Source organism: Amia ocellicauda, chromosome 19 (genome assembly GCF_036373705.1).
Source record: "Amia ocellicauda isolate fAmiCal2 chromosome 19, fAmiCal2.hap1, whole genome shotgun sequence".
Taxonomy (NCBI): Eukaryota; Metazoa; Chordata; class Actinopteri; order Amiiformes; family Amiidae; genus Amia; species Amia ocellicauda.
In genome coordinates, this window is record NC_089868.1 from 16,820,371 (window position 1) to 16,846,818 (window position 26,448).

Genomic DNA, 26,448 nt, shown 5'->3' on the forward strand with positions numbered 1-26,448 from the left:
CTTATCATGCACACCATACAATAAGAAAGATTCATATGTCAGAAACGCACAACAGACCGGCTGACCCCCGGCTCCTAACATCAAGTCTCAATCAAAATAATTGATTACTATTCCTACTATTCCATAAGAGCTAGTGGCCCACTATCTCCGGGTTCAGAGAGGCACAAGATAATATTTAAAACAATGACAGGCATTTGCAAAAGGGACAATGAATACAAAGTAGATTAAAACTAAACCTCAACGACAACAACAACAACAACAAAAACACTTGTACTTATGTTGCGTGTAGCATTGCTTATCTGCATGATGTGTATGTACCGTGACCTGTCGATACCTGCTTAATGTTAGCAGCCATTGTGGAAGTGGTGTACACAGTCGTTTACTTGTTAAGTGGATTGTCTTACACAGAGGTGTGGATCAGCAGAATATTAATTTATCGGTGCTACAGAAACTAAATTGGCTTAGGGTTAGGTCCAGGTGAGAAGTAAACTGGCTTATGTTAAGTTTCAAAAGCATCATGGGACTTACTACCCCACTGGGGACAGAGATAATGTTACGTTACATAGCATACCACCTACAACGACTGATAGAGACAACAGAGCACTGTGGGGCCTTGAATTATAAAGTACATATGGTTAAATTGTTGTTTTGTATTCCTTGTCATCTTTATGCTCTGGAGTCCTCTATAAATCTGTCTCCATGGTATTCAGGAAGTACAAACTATCACATACTTAGTTACTTTCTTATAACAGGTTCCTGCAGTCTCAATAAAAAAAAACAATGTCAGAACATTAATACTAGCACATATGAACAAGGTAACCAAATTACACATTACATCTGATATTAAGGATACCGAAGAGCTGGCCTAGTTTCCTGCTCATTTAAGTCACAATCCCATTGCTGGCTCGAAGCAGGATAAATCGATTCTTGTTAGCAAATACAGTAGGAAAAAATGCTTCTCTTTTGTAAAGGACTAATAAAATATTAGCATTTGTTTTCACTACACCTCTTGGACAAGGAGGAATAGACAATTACTGTAACAGGGTACATAACGAGACCACTTTCACAGGATTGCAGGTAATGGGAATGCACCTAGGCGTCAATATTTGTGCAGTGACAAATTGGACAGGTAGGTTGTCAGTGTTTGCAAGAATAGCTTCCTAATGTCTCCGAATGACCTCAGAAATCTGTGAGCAGCCCTCGCAGTGGCCCTTTACACCTCATTCTCAACGTGCTTTCTTTCCAGATAAGCAAGTGACATGCCTCTTATCAGTGGAGGTAGAGTATGCTATCTAGCAAGGGCACAATAGGAAGATCCTTTACAAAAAAAAGGAAAAATAAAAGGAGAGATTTATGCCCGGAACTGATTGGGGAAGGGGGGAAGAAAAGAAAAAGGAAGAAAGGAAGAGCAAGACATAAAAAATAACTAATTTCAATGCAAATAGGATCGGGCTATTAATGCTCCGCAGAAAACAGTGCTCTCCTTTTTGTTGTCGCTCACAAAAGTACCTTTTTGAGATTAATCCACTGCTTGAAGTAATCAGGAGCCCGCAGTCCTAAGTGCTGGCATTGTCCTGGCAGCCTAAGAGGAAAGAAATAATGCAGGTTGATTCTATTACCGGCGCTCTCCACAATACAAAACCCTCTGTTTTATTAAGCTGCTTTCAGAGCCAGTGTCAACGGGAAGGACTGTGTGGTGAAGAGATTAGGGCCCTTCCACTCAATTCCACTTCACTCTGTGCAGCACAGCCACCTCACCTTAACCCTGTGAGGAGCCACACACACTGCTTTAACCACTGAACCCCCAAGCCTATTTAAAAGCTCATTGTCCAACCATCACGCTCAATTTTCCACACAAATCAAATTTCACTGCATGAGTTTACTGGGTTCCCCTCGCACTGCAGTGTTTGGCATAATGCTGCGTTTCTAGGGGGGCACCTTGTTGATACTTGAGTTTGTCAACATCCCTGTACCTTTAAACCCGGACCAGGCGTTGAACACTAGCAGGAACTAGAAATTCTCAAACAAAGCAGGGCTGCCAATGAAAGGCATTTTTCCAGTGAACCGCTTTTTTTGCTTTTTCGCTTTATTGAACCGCTACTCCAATAGGCACAGTAGTTCAATTGTATGTATAACAAAATAAATGCATGTTTTGACATATTTTGTCTGGTGAAAAACTAGTGAAAGATTGAAGGTCTAAATGTGTGTGAAGTAAAAAAGGAACATTCCATGAATTAACAGACGTTCGATAAAGACAGGAAACTAAAAAAAATCAGATATCAAATGGGTACAACGGCTCTAAATGTTTACACATGGATCATCTGTATTTCTAATCATTTGCTTTTTAAATAGAGCTGGCACTCTACTGGGCTAAAATATCTCATTTCTGATAAAGTTGGAAACTTATTAACTCAAATCTTTGATATGACCAGATAGTAAAACTGCGAAAAACGGCTATTTTCAAATTAATGATCACTGCTGTGACTTTTAGTAAAATGGTGGCACCTTTCCAGTGTCTCACTGCTTTCTCTGAAAATATTACGAAGATGTTAAAATAAAATACTCTAATGACAATGTTGGAAAAGTTCCATCATTCTACCACAATATACACAGAATGTCTTAATGAAATCTAATGTATTCAGATGGTATGCAGTGTATATATTCCAAAAAAGTAACTCCAACAGTAGTTTTAGTTGATACTCTAATGGAATCTCTAATTTAATAAGAACTTCATATTAAGGATCATTATTAAAAAACTGTTTGACCCCTTCTTACATGCTTGGTTTACATAGCAGCATTTTAGCTTAGCCAAAAAAAAAAAAAAAAATCTAAATTAATTAAATCTAGTAATACATTCTCCTTTACTTCCACACTTGAGGATTGGTCACTTAAAACGAGCTGTATATTCTTTCCTGCAATGATCTGCAATTTAAATTATAAGCAAGTCCTACCGTAATTACTTTGGGATCATCTGAAGGAATTAAACATTCAGAGATTGAATAAACATGTTCAGTAATATTCTTCCCAATGTTGTGGGAATTGTATCTATAATACTCAGCTGAATCAGTTTCGAGTGGGGGTGCAGGGGCTTGGCTGGCTCTACCTGCGCCTCAAAACTGGCAAATTGTGATGCATGGAAACCTTTTTTTGTTTACCCCCCCCAAATTACTTTAAGCCAATACCCTTTTAATGTAACGGGAGCTACTAATATTAAGACACTGCATACTTTGATGCAATACGCCAGGAAGAGGCTTCGGTTTAGAGTTAACTGCAGACAATCTGTTGACAGTGTTTATAATTAAAGGTTTGAACACTGGGCCTCATTTAGTTATTTTTATACTTAATACTTTCGAATTAAATTTAATGGGTTATCTAATCATAATAACGATAAAAAAAACATGAAAGTCATACCTCACTAAAAACAAAACAAACACGTATTCAATTATGTTGTCAAAGAGAAGCTATATAATTGAAAGAAGAAAAAGTACAATATTACAACAGCTTTCATCACAGTGGGTTTAGGGAGCACTTAAGAGTGGGAGATGGAAACAAAAGCATTCTTTTTGAAAAGGAGGCTTTCTGAGTTGCCTTGGGAACCGAGCGGTGATGTACGGGGGGCTGCGGCTGCAGATAGGCCTGGTCAATTCATTACTCCAATCAGTGATAACCACTCCTAACCGTCAACCTCCAGATTAGCGTGCTGATCACTATTTAAAGAGCCTGATAAAAGGCTACAATTTGTGACTCACCGATTTCATTAAAAAAAAAAAACGCTCTTGTCAAGGTGTGCGTTGTGTGGAAGTCCCAGGCCTCTACAGGTCTACAGCAGTGTTTTGTATACATCTTACTAACATGCGATTCTTGTAGTTCTGTAGTAACACATATACGGGGAGGTAAGGGTTGTCCTCGTAAGTTCATACATGGCACTTTATTTAACCCCATTAAAAAATATGAACAAATCATCATTCTATGTACCAAACTTACAAACTTTATATTTAACGGAGCTTCTTGGATCAACCATTAAACTTTTTTGGCATTTAAAAACAGCCTTTGCCTGGATTAACAGACTGTCCCTATCCTCTGCTACAAGTCCAGTATCCAAACACACCTCTATCCATAAGAGTTGTGTAATCAATGCATGCAGGCGTTAGTCAGATAAAACATGAGTAGTCTGATGGTTTTCCATGGTTTGCAATCAGTCTGTCAATGAGTGCAGCAATACAATTAGAAGATGTGTTAACAGACCTTCTTTTGTCATTTACCTGTTGATAATTTAAGCTAAACTGATAGCCCAGCACCCCTCAGTGACTTCTGTTATCAGTCTGAATTGGCATTGAAGGACATGTCAGTTAGAGGCTGAGAGGGATAAAAAAAAAAAAAAAGTCACTCAGCTACTGACTTGCATGTATTTCACTGTGTGTCAGGCCAGAATCAGGAACTTAAAAAGCCCACTTGGCGCAATCTGTTGAGTAATTTTTAATGCTCATCGATTAACACTCACAGTGAAGTTTCTTAGACACACATTCAAATCTAATTCCAATGTAAGTGTTACACTTCCTGATGCCAACTTCTATACATAACCTTGAGTAGATTGAGACATAAATTACTACTTAATTTTGAATAGTTCGAAATGTGACTTAAAACATTGTTAACTTCTTGCACTTCATTGTTTGCTCTTGTGCTGTGAACTAATGTCCATTCAGAGGCAGTAAAGGATGGCTTAATACAAAACATAATTCATTATTGAGATTTCTGCCTGACAGAAAAATTATATTAAAGGACAGATAATTTAAAGTAGTGCCACTGACATCATTAATGGGAAATGCTAAATTGAAAAGGTTACCTGTGTTTAAAGAAAAGCAGATTTTTCCCACATTATACATTTTAAACAAACGTCCTTTATAATAAGGATATAATACTAAAAAATGTCAAAAGTCTTCATTATCGTTACTTTAATATTCATAATATCTTATTCCAACAGCACGTATTGTCTGACTCCTTTGGCTTTACCTTATTATAATTGACTTGCTTAAATGTGTTCGGCTTTTGTGGGCATTCATCACATTTCCAACCATTTAAAGAAAAGATTTATCATCATTTATCAATATTATGAGGGCAGGAAAATGGAACAGAAATGAAAAGAGCAGGGGGGAGGGGGAAAACTTCCACAATGTCAAAATAGTCCATAAAATACAGTGTCCTGGAGAACAAGGTAAAAACGGAATAGTTGTGTCAGGGTGTTGCAGCAACAAAAAACAAGAGGGAAAAGCTAAGAAGAACTAAGAGGAGACTGCTCATATTTTAGGCACAAACTCGGTTTCAAATTAAATGCGGTTTATGTTATATATATATATACACTCACCTAAAGGATTATTAGGAACACCTGTTCAATTTCTCATTAATGCAATTATCTAACCAACCAATCACATGGCAGTTGCTTCAATGCATTTAGGGGTGTGGTCCTGGTCAAGACAATCTCCTGAACTCCAAACTGAATGTCTGAATGGGAAAGAAAGGTGATTTAAGCAATTTTGAGCGTGGCATGGTTGTTGGTGCCAGACGGGCCGGTCTGAGTATTTCACAATCTGCTCAGTTACTGGGATTTTCACGCACAACCATTTCTAGGGTTTACAAAGAATGGTGTGAAAAGGGAACAACATCCAGTATGCGGCAGTCCTGTGGGCGAAAATGCCTTGTTGATGCTAGAGGTCAGAGGAGAATGGGCCGACTCATTCAAGCTGATAGAAGAGCAACTTTGACTGAAATAACCACTCGTTACAACCGAGGTATGCAGCAAAGCATTTGTGAAGCCACAACACGTACAACCTTGAGGCGGATGGGCTACAACAGCAGAAGACCCCACCGGGTACCACTCATCTCCACTACAAATAGGAAAAAGAGGCTACAATTTGCACAAGCTCACCAAAATTGGACAGTTGAAGACTGGAAAAATGTTGCCTGGTCTGATGAGTCTCGATTTCTGTTGAGACATTCAGATGGTAGAATCAGAATTTGGCATAAACAGAATGAGAACATGGATCCATCATGCCTTGTTACCACTGTGCAGGCTGGTGGTGGTGGTGTAATGGTGTGGGGGATGTTTTCTTGGCACACTTTAGGCCCCTTAGTGCCAATTGGGCATCGTTTAAATGCCACGGCCTACCTGAGCATTGTTTCTGACCATGTCCATCCCTTTATGACCACCATGTACCCATCCTCTGATGGCTACTTCCAGCAGGATAATGCACCATGTCACAAAGGTCGAATCATTTCAAATTGGTTTCTTGAACATGACAATGAGTTCACTGTACTAAACTGGCCCCCACAGTCACCAGATCTCAACCCAATAGAGCATCTTTGGGATGTGGTGGAACGGGAGCTTCGTGCCCTGGATGTGCATCCCACAAATCTCCATCAATTGCAAGATGCTATCCTATCAATATGGGCCAACATTTCTAAAGAATGCTTTCAGCACCTTGTTGAATCAATGCCACGTAGAATTAAGGCAGTTCTGAAGGCGAAAGGGGGTCAAACACAGTATTAGTAGGGTGTTCCTAATAATCCTTTAGGTGAGTGTATATATATATATATATATATATATATATTTTTTTTTTAATATGAACAAATGTACTTCAGTAAAAAATCAGATATTTTGTCCTGGTAATATTAAGCTAGAGCTGTGGTTTCAGTCTTTTATTCCCCTGGAAATTACTTTTTTTTTTTTTAGTTTTTAGTTATTTAAAATCTATTTTTTAACCCCAACATTCCAAAATTATTAGATCTTCCAGTAAGAAAAAATATATATATTCTTCTTATTATTATTTGTCATAGCAGTCTCCAAAACCAGTTAATCAGCCCCGGCATATTCAGTGTTACATTCAAAACGCACATCATGACACCGATTATATCACAACATTAGCGTATTAGTGTTCTTGGAGACAGCAGCTGAGCCCCTATTGCCATCTTTCTGGATTCAGAGGTGGGAAGGGGGGGGGGGGGGACTAAATAAAGATGAAAAAAAAAACAAGAAAAAGGCAGTCATGTGGACGGCGGAGAAGCACTAGCCGACACAAAGCGGCGTCCTTCTGCAGTCAGAGCTCTCCAGGGCCTGGGCCAATTCCTATGAAAATGTAAGTGTGTTCCAGTTAATTGGCTGACCCCTGAGGTCAAGCAAGTGACTCTCCCGCTCATCTATAAATATTGTATGAGCCCATCAAAGCTGTACTGTCACCCTGTCATCCAATCCCACCCGCCCACCCAGCAGCCAGCTAGCCACCCACCCCGCTTAGCTCAGGAGCCCATCAGCACCGCCGCTGTAGTGTACAGGGTACAATGCTCCTACACACACATACACACACCTCCCATCCTCCAACACATCATTACTACACCCCAAATCACAGCACCATTATTATTAGTGTATCTATAGATGTAAACCTTATTATTTTTGTAATAACATTTCAGCATTCCATTATTTTTATCATGTTCGCAACTGTTCTACCTGCTTCCTGAATCTGAAATTTGAGTGGATGTGCCATTTACATCTGAATAAATTAGGTCTATACACTGCCTGATAATTTTTCTTCCTCTTCACAAGATATTCACACTAGAAGAGATTCACACAGCTGGCGGTTTCAAACTTTGCTCCTGCAAACTCTAAGGAAAGGAATATTTTCCTGATAAACAGTGCAGAAGTTAAACCCTAATCTGAAATCTACACGTCAGTGTTGAAGTTACAAGTCTGTTTTGACATCTCTGGCAGGCTTGCTTTGTTCTTTAGATTGACTCGGGGCATGATGAACCTCTATATATAAATTACAGCACTAATCCCATTTCCATTTTGATTTGGCTACACTTGAATGGCTTTACATTAACAACACATACACAAACACCAGAGGAAAACCTAGGCTTGAGTGCTCTGACATGTCACTGTAAATTTAGCCTTTGGATGTCTTCTGAAGAAAGGTTAGGTGGTCCCCCCCAATCACCTTTAAACTCGGGACCGCCAGCTCTGTTTTCTCATGGCCGAGGGAGAGCCCAGGTTAGATGTGGTTAGAGCAGGGCATGTCTTTTAACAGTAGGCCATGAAGCCAGGTGTCATTTTCCTGTGCTTATTTCTCCCTATGTTGGGGGGGCATGAAGCGTGTCTCTCTCTCCTTCTCCTTCTCCCTCCATCCCTCCCTCACTCTCTCTCCCTCTCTCTCTCTCTCTATTGCAAGTGCTGGGGAGATGGCAAGACCCATGCTAATCACTGGTGACACATCATTGAGCAGAGCAGGCTGTTTGCAGTCAGCAGTGCGTTTTGTTAATAATTATTTTAAGAGTGTCACGTCACTGTCATCCTCTCCGCTAACAAAGAGACAGGCTGCCTGCAGGGGAGGGGAGACGTTTCCAGTGAAGGAAGCTCTCTGCCTGTCACTAAACCTCACTGTTAGCCACTTTGCTGCTAAGCATTTCAGCATCAGCAGGGAGATGGGGGGGGGGTTAAGAGCACTGGGCATTCTGCCATTGGATTTCTTTCCTCTTTTACAATGAGAGGGACTTTTTCGTCCTGTGCTGGACTCACCGACTAGTGCTAGCAAACAGGTATGTCGTACCCCACAATCACATGTACTTTATATTTAGCGGGGACCTTCACTGGGACCAAAAATATTCCAGTTCTGAGCGATTACATGCTACTTTTTTTCAATTTTTTCATCATTTATGAGGAATAATACTCATAAGTCAGTCAGCAATGCTATTATTTCCTCCAAAATAAAAAAAAAGAATGTGAGGTCGTTAGTGAGAAAGCCACAATCTGTCTGCTTCCCACAGCAGCCTGCAGCACACACAGCCCATATCTACGGTCTTAGACATAATGTAAGGTTTAGGATTGTATTCAGATTATTTTATGAAACTTTAAAACAAAAAATCTGTCTTTGGCCAAGTCTCACTAAGTAACTAATTGCTATTGGCTAGAGTAGGCTATGAGCAACACATGAGTAAGGACAAGAACACCCCCCGAGCCCCCTGTGAACACATAAGACTGGGTTGAGTTCCCTCCTCTTCAGCTCAATAGCTTGGCGACATTGGCCGATGTTCTTCCTTAGATCTACAGGGCTTTGTAAGAGAGTGGGCTCAGACAACAGTCACAGATCTTCAGTTTTTAAAACACTGCTCTATAAGGAGAAATCGGTAAGGGGTGTCTCTCAATTTGAAAGAAACATAATCAAACATAGTAGCAAGTGTGTAAAAAATTATAAAACCACAAGAATAAGTAATGTCTGGCAACAGGTGCCAATCTGCTCTTTGTAAAAGTCCACTGAGAATGCAAAAGACTAAGAGGAACACAGAGTTTAGACCCTAATTGACAATGCTTTCAAAACAATAACTTTTTTAAACTAATGAAACCTGTTTTAAGTTGATGAGGTACACAGTCATGAACAAGCAGCTAAAATGTAAAGCGAGGTAAAGCCAATTTATTTTTGTTGATTATTAAGACATTCAATATTCAATTTGTCATTTTGACAAGTGAATATCATATCCGGTTCTGAAATAATAGTCTATGAGGTAAAGAACATCAAATCTTCAAATATGTTAACAGTTTTCACACATTCCTACTTCCCTCTTTTCTGTTTCCATTGTTTTTAACCTTGCGAATAAGTAACCATTAATAATCAATCAACACTCCCAGTTCTGTACTAAATAAGGGTGCTAGCATTTGTTTTCTGCACAGATCCATGTGTTGTATCAATTACCCCAGTTTTAAAAAGTGCAACCCTTCTTGAATTCTCATTGAGCGGATGTATCGTGTGTCAAAAGTTTAGTCATTTCCATTGCAAAACGGGGCGGTCAAATAATGAATCGGAGTCCCGGTGACGACGGGCACAAAGAAATTGTGCATCAGGCGCAGAGATATGGAAAACACGACAACAAAGGGATGGAAAGTGGATTTTCCTTTTAGGGGGAAAGGCGTCAGGGCTGAGGAGAGGAAGCAATCAATGATTTAAACAATAATGCGGCTCTCTGTATTCCTTGTCACACTCCTGGTTTCTGGCTGCTTTAGAGACTGTCACACACTGTCACCGCCAGACAGCTCATCTCCCGCGCACTGCTACTCCATCTTGTAGCTGTCTGGCCCTCCCTCTCTCCCTCTCGCTGCTCACGCTCTCTTACTACACTTACACGCTCCCTCACTCCATGTTAATACACTGTCTTGTGCCTGCTCTCCCTCCCTCTAACTGCCGGATCAGACTTCACTCCTCGTCTACTCTTCACTCCCCTCCCTCCCTCCCTCCTTCCACTCCACTGTACTCGCACTCTCCTCTCCACGCCGACTTGTCTTTCACTCGGTGCCCGGTGAACTCCCAGACTCAAGATGGAGATGGAGGGGTGTGTGTGTACAATTAAAACGAATTGAGAAATGAACACCTACTAAACAGCAACACAGCACTACTACCATCAACATTTGAGCTCCTGTTGCACTGAAGCAATGAGAAAACATTTTCCGAGAGCTTTAACATGGAGATTTTGTTTCCCAGCATGCCTAGAAAAAGACACAAAAGCAAATATTGCTGTAGCAGTCTGAGAGAAGCGCAGCAGTACAATCCAAGGAGCCACACTTACATTGTTTTGAGATCCCAGTCTCCACAGGTCACAAAAATGGAGTGGACATCTGGATTCAATAACCCTTCTTTTGACATCCATTCATCCACCATCTGATTGGATTGCAAAAATAAGACACAAAATGCAACATTCAGCTTTTATTTATTAGTAGTATTAGTAGTAGTAGGAGGAGGAGGAGTAAGAGTTTATAATGTGGTTTGTGCTGTAAGAGAACTTTACAAATTCTTTAGGTGTTAAATCACCAGGACTTTGTTTTGTTGGGTTGAGATCATTTAGCTGGTTCCCTTGGGAAGAGCAAAGTGAAAAGTATATTACAATGGGACTGGGGAGCTCTCTATTATTGATTTAAGTACTGTACATACCCTTTTTTAACACTTTGGCCCACACTTTAACACATTTTCCTTCAGTTTGTACAAGTTTGATAGTTAATTAAATGTGTCACATCTGGTTGGCTAAAATTCAGGGGCAACCCAATAGAATATACAGCATTAATTCATGCAAACTCTAATTATATTTAAATGATGACACTTACAATAAAATGTCAACCAGATCTGTATTGCTGGTGACAAGCCGGGATCTCTCCCAAGCTACAGAACAGTTCAAATGTCATGTTAGCTTCCTTGTCACGGCCCCCCAGAAACAACCAACAAAAAAAATCAATGGTTCAATACACTCTGCCATGTGTCAAGGCAAAGCCAGGAAATGTTATTCCAATGAAGCAGTAATCACAGCACCATCACTCATAACACAGCACTCAGGGCAGTGGAGCTGAGGGGACTAAGGTCAGAGGGCAGGGGTCAGAGGTCACAGCATACCTGCAGGGTGTGTTGAAGTGTGGGCTTCCCTTCCACCATATCCTGGATGATCCCTGTCAGCTGTACCAATGAAACACAAACAGCACAGAGTGAGCTCATTATACCTTATTAAATTAGAAGCAAAGTGATTATGCAGCAATTTAGTTTCAGGATACTGTTGTGAATCCAGCTGGCATCGCATACTCTACTTGTGAGAGTTGTGCCCATGGACAAAAACACTGGCTTATTTACAGGCACCATAACTTATTCTGAACTCTTTGGGTACAGTACAGACCTCAGCTGAACATGCATCTAAACATTGCCAAACTGTCAAACTGAAATGAGTGAGAAAAATGTATTACATACACAAATATCCACCTGTAGTTGTGTTTGCAAAGCTAAACACTGGCACTACAGTGGCGGCTTTTCTTGTTCTAATTATATCCGCTGCATCTACCATATCAGCCCAAAAGGGGTCGCTAACGACTGTGCACTATATGCATATTACAATGTACCCTTGCTCTCAAAGAGATTAAAACCAGCAATTAAACTCTAATTATGTTTAATGACTCTCTGGAACTTCATGTACTAATTTAGTTTTCAGTTTGCACTGGAAATGAGTTCTCCTCCCCTTTAATAAGATGATATACCTGTTAGGAAGAAATTCGCATTTCGGGGAGTTAATCTACCTTAAGGTGCTTGTGTTATTTACTTTTTTTAATTTTAGCGAGTCTAATTAGCAAGTGAGGGAGAATGTTAAAGGACTGTGTTAATAATCTCTGGCACAGTTTTACACATGCGGAAAGCTAATATTAAACTACGATTTAATTTACTAAGGCCAACACACTTACAGACTTTGTATTGCTTTTTTATACACTATGTACGGAAGACTCAAAATTAACAATTACTGAAAGCGCACACAATCCAATTTTAATTGCACTTCCTACGTTTTTATTATTTATTTATTGCAGTTGTTTATGCCAATGTTAACTCACACTGTGTGAAATACATAAGAGAATGTCACCTCAGTCTGGGGTATGACTGGTATGACTGTTTCAAGGATTTGCAATAAGTTACCCTGATTTATTAATAGAACATCTCATATACAATATTAGATTTTTAAGTATTTGTACTAGATCAACTTCACAAGTAAGTAACCTGGGAATTACTAAATTTAGGGGAGTGTATTCCTCTGCTACAGGTAAAAATTACTTCTATCACATGCCATCTCATCTGATGCATCATTGTGTCACAAGAGGAATTCACGATTGCATTGTGTAGTAAATTGCAGCTGGCACCATGGAAGAATTGAAGGTTTTGTTTTTTCAGGAGAAGCTCTACCTTCCATTTGAATTACTGATATTTTTGTGTTTCTCGTTTACCATGTACCTCCACATTCTGAAGCAAAAATCTACACATGGTCAGATATCAGGAACATAAACATATAGGCTATCGTCGGCTAGGGCAAAAAAAATGGTTGTGTCAGGCACTTTCTTTTTAATGTTGTATATTTCAATGGATAGGCCTTTCTTCTAAAATAAATAATCAAAGAATAAATTGATACAATTGATATTCTATTACATTTAAGTAGCGATAAAATGCATTATGTGAATATTAAGCAAATTAAATCTGTGCATTATATTCAGACTAGCATTTTCCTCAGCATCTACCACATTTATTTTTTGTATTTGTATATTCTAATCAATACCTCTGCTTCTCAAAATGAAACATTCATTTCTATTGGTCTTCAAGAGGTATTATAATAAAGGTAATGGTCACCAATTAGGCCATATGAAACTGCATATGACAACAAAAACTTGGATTATTTCTTGCTTTATAATGATGTCAATTTTACATACACAACTTTTTACTCTATACGTAAAAAAAAATTAGATCTTAATTAAATACCTAATTACAAACTATCTGTTATGTCCAAAGTTTACCAAGGTTTAACCAACATTAACTGCTGTTAAATTGCATAGCAAAAACAGTTCCAGAGGCCAAGAGGTTGCTGTGCACTGTCCACCTCAGGCCTTTGTCAGTTTAAGATAACTGCTTTAAAAAAAAGCAAAATGAAAAGCAAATTCACAGCCTCCTCAGACGATCAAATTTGGCTGGCCTGAATGGAGACTAATAACTTCTGTGTCAACATCAAGGCTTTTCTCTTCCTCAGCAGGCGTTATCTGGACACGATCGCTGGCAGCACAATGGCGGTGGGCTGATAAGGGCTGTGCTGTGACACTGGACAGGCAGATAATCAGGGCCTGCTTTCTGTGCTCAACAATGGGGACTAATAAACCTGACCGTTTAAAAGCCCAGGGCAGAGGAATGGGCTGAGGATCGCCCTGATTTACATGTGTGTGTCTGTCTGGACATTTCATAAAACTGTCACTGGACAGAACCTCACGAACCCTGAACCCCACAGCCGACTCCCGGGCCAGAACCTTATGTATGGGTTTGCTGGTGATATCGTCCACCTGAAGGCTGTAGCACCCAATGACATTGCTATGGTTTATAAATTATTTATTTTATTGCCATTTGATATTGTTTTTTGTTACTGTCTCTTAACAGAACATATAGCTTTTCATGTTCAAATCTGTAAATAGCAAAATTAAATGGTTTTATAATAAATTGTTTTTAAAAGATACGTATTTTAATGAATTGGTCCTGGCTCTTATTGCGGTTTAACTGTTGTCCCAGACCTACACATAAAGAGGTATGAGGGGAGTCTTGGTGAACTGCCACCATTCTTGGGATTTTCAAGGGTCCACATCCAAGGCAAGAAAGCCCTCTGATTGACATGCTGACTTCAGATTTAGATAATCAGCACAATAGCCAAGGGCTAATGACTACTAATTAACTGCTATGCAATGAAAGCAGGAGGACAATCTGCAGCCTGTGCTTCTTGTATATTACTTGGGCCAGTCTTGAACAGGACACAAGTGCCACTAAAGACTCTGTGGAAGAGATCAATCCTTCCACTGTAAAGAGAAGGCTATCTAATACATAAAACAAGAAATACTGTGTGCTGTTTCTAGGTGTTGTCAACAAAGAAAACAAGTACACATGGTAGTGGACCCAAGTGTCCTCTGTTACTACACAACTAAAGATAACAGGATTAAAGTACATAAAGTGACAGATATTTTAATAGTGATCTCCTACCTGTGTGCAGAAGGGTGTGAGCTGGGGATGATACACAGGCTGCACATAGGAATGAAAAGTGGATTCAATCTCCATAGTCCTGCCATTGAGCTTCAAGATTGGGAATTCAATGATCTCCTAACAAGGAGAAAAATCATACCAGTATTCATTAATCAGGGAGCTTGGTGTTAATTAATCAGAGAACATCATAATAACATTAATCATCAGATAAATATTCTTCGAAACATCTGGTCTGCTCGGAAAAGAAAATGAAATCTCCCCCCGCTTCTTATATTCTTTCACAAATGAATTCAATTATTTATTAAAATAAAATGTGAATTTAACTTCTAAATTGTTTTAGATTTTATTTAAAGGGGACGTTTACTTCATTTAATCTAATAATAAGGATTACAATACTCAACAGAAGAAATGTAACTTATTTTAAATGCAAAAAAACATAAAAACCGAACATACTTTTTTTTGTTCAATTTCTTAAGATTTTCTAAAAACAATATCCAATGAACCTAGGAGGTTATCAAGTAAAACTATATTTGGATATATTATCACAAATTACAACTTGGAAAAAACAAACACTTTGAACCCAGGGTCTAAGGTGCCTGTGGATAATTTGAACATAGGGTGGTTCCAATCTCATCAGTACTTAAAAGACTAATATTTCCTAATGCATTTATATTTTAATATAAACCCTAAATTATGTAGATCACAGCAGTTATGCAAATGATACCGTTAGGGCATTCCGAGACAGAGAAAAGAAAATCATCTGTCGTAGTTTTCATTGCCATTTTACTGTTTCAATTCATTTTGTGAAATGTAAGTAAAACCAGGCAATAGCAGTAATTTCCATTTCTTTTTTTTTGTACAGTTGAAATCTTAACGAGCAATTTTTATAAATGTTTAATTTCTTGTGAGAAATTATTTTAAGGCATACAACATCATTTATCCATATTGTAGAAAAAATAATTGAATCATATCCATGCCTTGTGTGTCACTTAGAAATTGATAATTATTGCTATTAACCTCATTATAAATATTATTTTACAAGGACAGCTCACATTAGATATATTATATCATAAACAGCACAGGAAAAAAACTCAGTTTAGTGATGAATGTTTTACCATCTGTTTTCCAATGTGTCTCGGGACTGCAATTTTTTTTTATCTTTACTAGATTTTATGACTGAGATCTGATAATGCAACAGAATCACTGGATCAGCCGTGTGCAGATAATGGCAAGAGTAGGGCCATACTATTATCCACAACAACACAAACTGTTTCCCGTTTTACTTCTGTCTTTATTTCTTGAGCAACAACTCATAGTGCAGGGCAGTGACCGATGGTTCCAACAGATCTTGAGCAAATATTAATTGGAATGAAAAGTTAAAAAATAGATGTGGAAATGGAACAAAACAAGAAAAATCCGTCCCAATTTTCTTTAAATTAGAGATGGTGAGCGTAAGTGTTATACAAGCCAGCAACCCACATAGGCAATGTGTCATTTTCAGCGAGAACTAAAAAAAACATACAGTGGGCATCGCATCACATCATCTTCACGGTTACACGCAGCCTTGTAATTGTCATGTTGACCAATCTTTCTAGCTTGGGGTGGTAATTTATTCCAGGAACCAGCAGCCACAGCAGAAAAAGCCCTCACGCCATAACCTGGCAATAACTCAGACATTGTTAACACTTCACTCGCCAGAGATGGCAAAGGATATCTCGAGTGGTATAGTGGTATTTCTTTTTAAAGCAGAAGCCCTGTATTAAGGTCACGTTGAAGGTAGGAGTGTGAAAATAGTGTAGATTGAGAGAATGCATGCATGTTCACCTCTACATTTGTTCATATCTGATAGTATCTTCCATGCAGCTGGCAATTCACTCACAGCCTCATAATGATGTTTAGAAGTGCCTTACACCTTTTCGAATCTGTTAAACCTGAACTAAACACTGTTGAGATGCTAGCTGGGGGAGTTATTTTCAGTGTAATGACCTTCTACTGTTGATGTTTTACAGACAAATGTGTCAAAAGTGTCTGGAGGTACAGTGGTTAAAGGCAGTTTAATGTCTCTGTTTATAAGCCCAAAAGTTCTACTTCAAGATGGCAGCTGATAATCCAAATTTAAAGTGATGGGAGAAGAGCGGGATGTCTGATCAGATAAAGCTAGTTACCCATTTCCTTTTATAAACTTAGGGGGGAAAATGATCCCAAGTCCTCGTTTGAGCTTCTCGGTGAATGAAATATGAAGTGGCTTAAATTACGATGCTACAGCTTGACAGTTTACACGCACACACACAAGACACAAAAAAAAGGGTGAAAAGATGGTGAAAGGAGGAAGTTCATTCTTTAAACAAACAGCGCTGATTTTGATTTACACCAGGGGCTGTTCCTTTAATAATTTATGGCTAGATGAATTTATTGCCCTGCCTGGGCTAGCTGCAAAATTCGAATTGCCAAATAATTAGATTTTAGTGCAGCGCTTATAAATTATCCTCTGATTTGTCTGGACCTGTTTGTCAGTTGCCTTGTGCTTCAGGTCATCTGTGGCATTTGCCTGTTTGTCTTTTAATTGCTGAGTTACACTTAGACAGATGAGTCTTGATGCCTGACGTTTTGGAAGGGGTGGCAAAGGGGGGTGTAGGGGGGTCATCTTTGTTTTACAAAATCAGGATATTCAGTGAAAATGAAATGAAAAAAAGAGAAACATGTATTCATAAATACTTCTAGCTTTAGTTAGTGTAGTTCCAACACCACTCTGGTATTTCTGGTGTGTCCCAGATTCAATGAATGCCACAATCCATCTCCTTATGAAGAACGGGTGATGGCCTGGTCAGTAAAGGTCCCAGTTCATCAACACTGAGTAGTCCAGTGAGAAGAATAAGGGAATGGGAGGCAGATGAAGTCCAAGCCCTGACAATGTCTACTTCTAAAGTTCAGCAGGATCTGGCAAGATGGCCACAGTCCTCACAAAACTGGATTTATTAATATTTTCCTAGCCCTGTATGGCTGTAGAATTTCTAGTTCTTGAATATATTTTTGCAGGAAAAGCTGAAACTGAAAAAGAGGCAACATTTTGGAAATTACTCAAGACACTTAATGGCATACAGGATATTAAAAAACTTAATTCAACACCAAACTGCAAATACCACTACTTTGATTTGTTTGTACTCTTTTATTTCAAGGTAATTACGGCTTTAGAGTACAATGTATTATTACAAATGAAAACCTCTTGAGCATCTTGCAATTCTAAACAAAGGCAGCCTTAAATGTGACTAAACAATCTCCCATCCTCCTAAATCATGAAAATTGATTGCACTTACAGAAGCAGAGAGATACATTTAATACATTTAAATGTAGCACAAGTAAAACAAAAATTTGACACACCTGGATTCTATTCTTGCAGATCACAAGCACTTAAAATGATTAATGCGGACGAATGTAACAATAAAATCATTATAACTCTGTTACAAACCAGAAACTATATTTACCAATAAGCATTAAATGAAGGCTTACTAGATTTTTCATTTTTGTGAAGCCCTTAAAGTATGCACTATAAAACCCAAGCTGATAGAGGTGGAAGCACGAAACAAAACCACTGAGGACACCGTTGACATTCCTTCAAATCAGTGTTTTTTCTGCCTTCTGAATAAGTGTAATTGTGAGAAATAACGCACTCAAAAAGGATGCAACTTGAGGTAGAACTGGTGGCTGTTGGGACTATTCACAAATTAGCTTTCTTAAACACCCTTGTATGAAACACTACCAAAGCCATTATTATTATTTTTTTAAGACAGTCGACTTCTGCAGCCTGGAAGCAAATACAGGGGTCCGAAAAATTCGACAACTCGTTGTTCGTGGTTTCACAGAGTCGTTGCTAATGAATATTGCAAGTTTTTTTCGTGAAACGTTGTTTTTCGTCACCTGTCCTTGCAAACGTCCCTCAGTGGTCTTCGTATCGGCCCAGGATGGTGTCCAGCAGAGATATTATAAACTGATTTGATTACAATATGAAAATAATACAAGAAAAAACAAAGCAGTCAAGAGCAAGAGGCTACTCATTACTCCTCCATCTTTGAACTCTTAGTATGTTCTCCAATTACGGAGGCTGTGCAGGTACAAATTAAGTATTTCACACAAACTCTTAAAGGGGAACATATTTTGTGCAGTGAGATTTTCATGTCCAGCTCATTCTTATAGGCCATGACGTTACAGCGGTGCTAACTCTGGAGCTGCTTTGCTGGAAGTCAATGCAGAAAATCAGAAAAGTCACGAAAATCATTAGCAAAATAAATTTCATGCACTTTCGATTGCCCCATCATCTTATTTTTCCGAGAGATCCATCAGTTTGTAGTAAAAAAATATATAATAATAAAGTTTATTTCACTATCCACTATCACTATTATTGCCTTGTACTGAACTGTATTTTTGCACTTTGTATTGCCCTTATGCTCTGTAAGTCTCCCTGAATAAGGCCGTCTGCCGAGAAATAAATAAATAAATAAATAAATAAAAATAATAATAATTTACATGATTTTATTCAAGAAGAGCGAAGTGTGAATTGCGCACGCGCGTTCTCCAAATGGAAATCCCCACGCATGCGCAGTTTGCAGTCTGCTGTAGTCTACACAGCTGTGACTGGAATAAAAAAATAAAAAACGACAGACGATCTTTCAGAAAAATAACGTAATGGGGCAATCGTGCATGCATACTTTTTTTTTTTTCGTGACTTTTCTGACTTCCTCCACTGACTTCCAGCAAAGCAGCTCCAGAGTTAGCACCCCCATGACGTCATGGCCTATTTTCCCATCTGATTTCTGGTAAGCAGAATGAGCTGGACGTGATAACCGCACTCCACACAATATGACTCCTGACAAAATGTGGCTTTTTGGTGGAGTTCCCCTTTAATATGGTAACTATTGCTAGACTCACACTCCCATCGTCCCACAACGCCGCTTTCAGCCTGTGAACCGTGGTATTGTGTGGTTAGTGAACTTTCCCCCCCCCCTCTCTGGCTCTCCTTCTCTCTCAAATTCACGCTCAATTTTATGAAGAATAATTCCTCTCTAATTTTACTAACAGTACAAATTACTTTATGTTTTATGTCTTTATTTTACATGATCATTGTATTGAATAAGAGTGGTTTATGGTGTTTGAAAGACATTCGGATGGGTACATTTGTATTTTATTTTGGGGTGTTGGAACGTATCTAGGCCTATTCCCATTATTTCTTATGGATATCAATACGATTTTCTAGGACCTGATCTACGTGAACCGGAAAAAAATGACTGAGGTCTCTTGAATCCATGGCCATCACACCACAATGGTGATATTTACCTTTCCCATTATCCAGTCATAATCTTTAAAACCATTGCTTTGTACAGCCCTATCACATTCCCTTCATACAGGGCTGTTTTGTCAGTTTAAATACACAATGATTTGAGCTGCCTGCAGCCATGGCGCTTTGAACATAATTATAAGAAGGACATAGTGAAAATGACAGGTTTAAGTCTGCAGATTGTTGCAGTTCAGACCCATGTATCAAGGACACCATGGCTGCCGGTAACCCTTTCACTGCCTCAGCCGGAAGATGTGACTGTGATCATGCACAATCCAGGAGATCGACCACAAGGAAAGGTCAGCAGAGCCAGAAGATTTAGTTAAAGCAGCCTTGCCTATCTTTCTTGTTTGAACTGGAAAAGAAGGTTCTCTCATCTGCAGGTGGCATGCTCCTCTGACGTCTTCAATCACAGTCTTGCCTGCACAGATATTCCTTACATCTCAAACTGAAGGCACACTATTTTAGCCAGAAATATGTCTACCAGAAAGTAGTGGATATGAAAATAATCCAGCATGAATACATGTTTTGACTGGTAGCAGAACTGTATGTTTGGACACAGTAGCAAACTGTAGAGTTGCATTCGGGGAGGACGGGAACAAAAGCAAAAAAATAAATAAACAGGGGAATCTCAGCTGGTGAACAGCTGCTGCTTTCTGATGTGTTAGGAAAGTGGTCTAAAGAGAGGACTGAAACAGCTAAATTGGCAGCAAAGGGCTCTCAAAGACAACCCTGGCTGCCAGATTAGAAAGGTCATGCTCATGGATCAGAAACAGATTCATTAGCCGTGCTGCAAATTCCAAAGCTGGCTGTGGAGAAAACAGAGAGCCTCAGACAGATATGGTTGTATTGAGGCATGTCTGCTAGTTGCAGGTAAAGATGTCTGGATTTTGTAAACAGCATCCTGCATTTGCCACATGAGAAGTGATTGCACTGAAACTGGCCTGCTTTTTCTTTCTTGTCTGCAATTTGTTGAAAATGGTTAAATGTGCTGGAATTGTTCTAAACTCACAGTGAGTAAATCACAGCCACATTCACTGTGATCCCACCCCCACAGACAAACACACACACACACACACACACACACACACAACAAACCAGCAAGGTGTCTTATCTCTCTGCCCTAGAGGAAGCCCGGACTTCAGGGAATAGACTGAATGATTGAATGTCCATTATTCAAACAGTTCAATCTGTTTGCTCAGTTGTATTCTCACTCATTTGAAACTTGACCAGATTGAACTTGTTACCATGCCACCAAGCTGCTTCTGGGGGGGAAATAGGAAATATGCAGTTACCTATGTACTTATTTTGCTAAGAAATACGTCGTTAAAAACTAAAAACTTACTTGAGGGTAAATGGGTTTGGTATCACACGTAGCCTCAAAATCCAGGACTAAGAAAAAGTTGTATCTCTGAGGGGGGAAGGAGGCCATGCCTGCTGCTGACACTGACACGGGCTGTGTGAGCAGTAAGGGTCCGAGTCCTGCTTGACACAGAGGTCTTCCTCTCACAATAGCAGTGTAAAGACAATGCATTGGCCTCCTGCAAAGTGAGGGAGAAACAATGCATTAAGCTGGGGCTGACTCCAGAGTACTACACACATTAGCAGGTCAGAAACTTGCAGAACTCTTGTGAAGGTGTCACATGCGATCTTATACATTTTTTAAAGTTACATTATTTTCTCTGTGTCTCCAAATGCATATCAAATTTAAGTTTCATAATCATTGGAATTATAAAGTCGATTCTACATATATCACTCCGTTTTCAGCCTTATTCTTCAGACATCAAACGGTTTTACAAACACTTGCCATTGCATGCATAGCAATGCTTCATTCCAGGTGGAGGGGGTATGATTAAATACATAAACGAGAATGCAGGCATTGATGTACAGAACAATAATACAGAAATATAGACAGAAAAGAGTGAAAATAATGGGCTTTCCGTTGTTTTACTTCAATGCAGTTCGTCCTACACAAACTGGTAACTTGATTAAATGCATTGCAGTTCATTTAACAAAAATAAGCACGCATTGGTGTTTCTGCTTCCCACGCCGTTTTAAAATAATTTATATCATTTAACAGTATAAATAAAGTATATTATTAATGTTGTCTAACAGTATTTGTAACGTGTATACCTGAAGTAAAAACATCCCAGCGTGATACTCACCTTTCAACACTAACCTGATGTCTGTTACTGGTTTTGATTGACAATTAGCACAGCCAAACAGAAGCGAGTTTCTTCTAATTATATCCAATCAGAATACAGCGTGCCTGACTACTGCGTTTCTGTAATAATCAAGTTTGGTTGTAATTCACTTATCTGTATGCTTGTGGAGGATGTAGTTTTAAACGTGATTGACACACGTCGGTGCTACATTACAGGCATGCATTGAACTAGTTTTTATAAGGCATGCATTTGTCAGCTTTTGAAGTGTAAATATTAATTATAGCAAGTTTAAAAGGTTAGAGCCTTCATGCATGATATACACACAGATAATTAATAGGTATCTTGCTAACATTAACAAAAAAACTGCCGAATTGCAGCACTATATCTGCAGGTTAGTGGTATTAGTACCAGCTTGCAGATCCCATTTGGGTCCTATGTCAGTTAAAGTATTTCCTTTTCTTTTTTAATTACTTAATTATTAAACCACGGACAAGTTGAACAAAATAATTGGCTCCCACTGAGGCAGTGAAGCAATGGCTCGGCTTTTTAAATGTTTTTTCATAGGATGGGGTGATCTGAAGGCACAGTATTCTCCTGGAGTCTCAGAAGTACAAGATCGTGTCTGCTGAAAAGACAAAATGCAAAAGGGAAAAGCCACTTCAGCGGTAGATAAAACTTGAAAGCTCGGTTGGCAGCTGAGGTGCATTATAACCCCCACTGTTACACAATGATGTGCTGTGTTGTGCACATAGTTAATCGAGTGAAAGTACACAGAAACAAAAGGAAAACTGAAGCCAACTATTGCAGATTTAATGTTACATGCATAGTTGTTTAAAGACACCATGTTCCCTTACCAGATTATACAAAAACAGCGATTTAAAGGAATAAAGACCAGCTATGGATTTTTAATACAGCAATTCTGACTTGATGTGTTAATAAAAATAATGAGTAGACATTTGCCTGTTGCTGTAGTGTCATGACTTTACTTTGTTTAATAGTATAGTAGAGGAGAGATGTGGCCCCTATAGCCATTCATCCACATAGTCAGTAAAAATGTTTTCAATACAGCCTTCCTCTGTTTATCCGACAGTTACCAACGTGTGACAACATTTACGTTTTCTAAACAGCAGTTTTGAAATGAAAAGAACAGCTGCACACAAGTGATTGTTTAAAAAGAGGAGGGAAGCAGAGACCCCCTATCCGCGCTCAGGAGACAAAGCTCGGCCTACAAATTAGCTTTCCCATGTGCCCCCTGTTGGAATGTAATACATGTGGGACCTGCCGTTAGTTTAATTTGAAAGCATCTGTATCAAGTAGCCTACGCTGTGATTGAGCTTATCGGGAATCAGCTTGTGAGCTGCTCTTTAGAGGCACGATTCCTCTCTCTTTCCCTTTCCTTTGATCATACGGCACGTCTCGCTGTGTTTGTCTGCACTGCGTTCACTGCGCTTCCAGACAGAGGGAAATTCCAGCTCCAGTAGGACTGTGCCGATAGGGTGTTTGTATTGAGTTTAAGATGAGAACTACTGTAAATTTAATTTCTCTGTGAAAGCAGTGCTGGCTTATCCCGATACCATGCTGGGTTCAAGCTCCTTTAATGTAGTGTGGCCTCTAAAGTGGACTATTACTAAAGGCAGGTGGCAGAAAGGGTGAGAGTAATGAGTGAATATCCACACAGCCCCGCACCGAGACACTCATTAGTTTGCTTTTCCTCTTCCTCGCAGACTGTGCTGCTGTGCTTCAGAACACGGATCGCACCGCTGTTCCCGCTTGTTCCCTGATCAGTTTCTGTGTCTTTCTTTGATCCCCACTTTCTTTCTCTCATTCTTTCTTTCCTATTTTTGACGTTGCGTTTTAAATTATGTATGATCAATGTCCAGTATTTGTATTTCACAAATCTACCTGATTATTATTTGTTTCAGAAGAGAAATTTAGATGACTAGATTATTTTTGTCTGGGGCGTCCTTTGTCCTCAATTTACACATCCATATGACATCAGATGGCTCATCTTTAGGTTAACAAAATATTCATTATTGATCCATTATTGACTTTATCAGTAGGAGAGGTTCAGTATAGATTTGCTCAACCTATAACTGTAATATTATTCAAATATTTAAAAAAATAAAAAATAACTTGATTGGAATGCTAACATATTTCAAGCAATAATTACATATTTTTTAGATAAGACATGTTAATGCTTTCTTTCTTTTGAATAAATTATATTGTAATAGATAATCTTCTGGGACTGCTTTTATTATTTGATCTTTAGGTGTTAAATCAGCTGAAAATTGACTTAATTACAAATGTCTCAGTGATAGCTGGCAATATGTGCCTTTGCAAAACACTATTAAACACTGCAACACACACTTGTTTTGAGGAAAAAGCAAAGGTTACCACATTCAAATAATTTCATAAAATTGAATATGACTATGGATACTGGTGCCAACTTAGTATTATATCATAGGATGTGTCTTTTGAAATGAGTTCATCTCTTTCTGATGCTTTGAGACTAAGACGTTGAATATGAATGATACACAGTCTTCTACTTCTGATACAGCATGTGGAGGCATACAGTATTTACACACGAGTCTCATAAATTCATTTTATTCATCTTCAGTTATCCTTATACTTTGGCCAATAAAATATTTTATGTGCCACTGGTTATGTATGGCCCACAACAAACCTCTCCTTGCTAAGAGAGATAAATGGAAACCATGAATCGGGGGATATTTCCTACACAATGAGGGGCTAGGAAAAGTATGACAATTCTTGCCCTCTTTTATACTGTGGCTATTTGTCTGAGAACAGCAATCTTTTAAATTATGGCTACAAAGAATAGAGGCTTGGAATTTCTCTTGTACCACGTTTTTGCCTGCATGAGTTGAAATACCTCTGTAGTAAATGTGGTATTTATTCTTTATTTAAGATAAATTATTGGTGTCCAAAAAATTCTTATTGGTAATTCGTTAGTTATCATGCCTAATTAAAGTGCACAGTTCGTTTTGACTCTGTACATCATAAAATCTGAAAGACAGTAAGTACTTTTGAAGTAGCAAAGCAACAGCAACGACTGTTACCACTAAACATGAAGTAAACACAAACTGATTATCATTTGAGAAAACGGCAGCGCTTCTTATCAGTATTAAGTGGCAATAAGAGACAGACTGATAAGAAATGACCCATGTTTGTTTATCTGCACATTTGTTTTGAGTTTTCCTTGTTGTTAAGATACCAAATTGATTTTATCAAACACAAAAGATGGGTTTACAACAGCCGTAAAGTCAGTCAAGTTTACGGAGAAGTGAAGGGTATATCTTACTGTAGACTCATTCCCACTGAACTTGATTTTTCTGCATAGGTTTCCATGGGGCAGCTATACGTTATATTACCAGAAGATTTGAAACAACAAAGAAAAAATGCTATAATGATAACAGTGAGCAGCCTCCCAGTTGGCCTTAATGACTGATTCAGTCCTTGCATACGTGACTGGAAGAAAAGTGTAACATGTTCAAACTGATGCCGATTCTAGTTCAGAGAATGGAGTGGGCGTCTGCAGTATCTTCCCAATTCCTGAGGACAGGACTCTGTTTTAAGAGCTATTCTCCCTGAATGACTTCTCTGCCCTCTTAGCTTCGTGACAAGGTGTATTACTGTGTATATATTGTATATGTACAAAATTCCATCAAACATGGCAAGATACTGTTATGCAATATATCACCATATATACTGGTAGTCTTGGTGCCATTCACAAAAATAAGCTCCTGTGATTCACATAGGCCTTCTGGTACAATATGTTACCAACAGACACGAGGATTCTTTATTACTTTTGGAAATACATATTGTGACACCATGTGGAGAGTGAGTCAGAATGAGAGATATTTCAGGACAATTCTGTTTCACTGTGTTTTGACAAAGTTGCTGACCACTGCAGACTGGAGTAAATAAATGATATTAAAATGCTGTGAAACATTTGGGAGTGTACCAAAATCCATTGAATTTTGATTCAGATATCCCATTACATTGCCAAAGTATATAAAGTCCATTTCCCATTTAACAGCAAATTGTGTTTACTTGATTTGTTTATAGACGGGACACCATTTAAACAATGTCTAACTGGTATTAATTGGCTAACAACATATGTTTCTTTGTTGTTTAACAGACCTGCATTAGAAATTGAAGCCAGTAGTAGCAATCATCATCTAAAGAATGGAAATTGCATGTCACATTAGATTACGACGGAGAAGCTTCTGGACTTGCTAAGGGGAATGAGAAATTGTCTTAATGAAACATTGGAACTTTTACATAGAACTTTAATAAAAATTAATTATTTGTTCCATATATCTGCATCATTCTGTGTACACTACATGACACTGAAAAATTGCTTAGCAAAACCAAT

At 38.7% G+C, this 26,448-nt stretch overlaps 1 protein-coding gene across 3 annotated transcripts in view; it reads right to left on the reverse strand.

Moving 5' to 3' along the window:
- The window catches only part of LOC136714846 (ERI1 exoribonuclease 3), an 81,288-nt gene extending 59,158 nt beyond the window's left edge, over positions 1 to 22,130 (reverse strand). For 2 of the 3 annotated variants that reach the window (XM_066692468.1, XM_066692471.1), the window contains exons 1-6: positions 22,053 to 22,130; positions 21,233 to 21,428; positions 14,559 to 14,675; positions 11,418 to 11,477; positions 10,603 to 10,694; positions 1,510 to 1,582 (exon numbers count right to left, since the gene is read on the reverse strand). In XM_066692468.1, the coding sequence (XP_066548565.1) occupies positions 1,510 to 1,582; positions 10,603 to 10,694; positions 11,418 to 11,477; positions 14,559 to 14,675; positions 21,233 to 21,421 (531 nt within the window). In that variant the 5' untranslated portion in view covers positions 21,422 to 21,428; positions 22,053 to 22,130. Of the gene's footprint in view, positions 1 to 1,509; positions 1,583 to 10,602; positions 10,695 to 11,417; positions 11,478 to 14,558; positions 14,676 to 21,232; positions 21,429 to 22,020 lie in introns of all 3 variants that reach the window. The other variant, XM_066692469.1, reaches the window with a different exon arrangement.
- Positions 22,131 to 26,448: the final 4,318 nt, after the last annotated feature.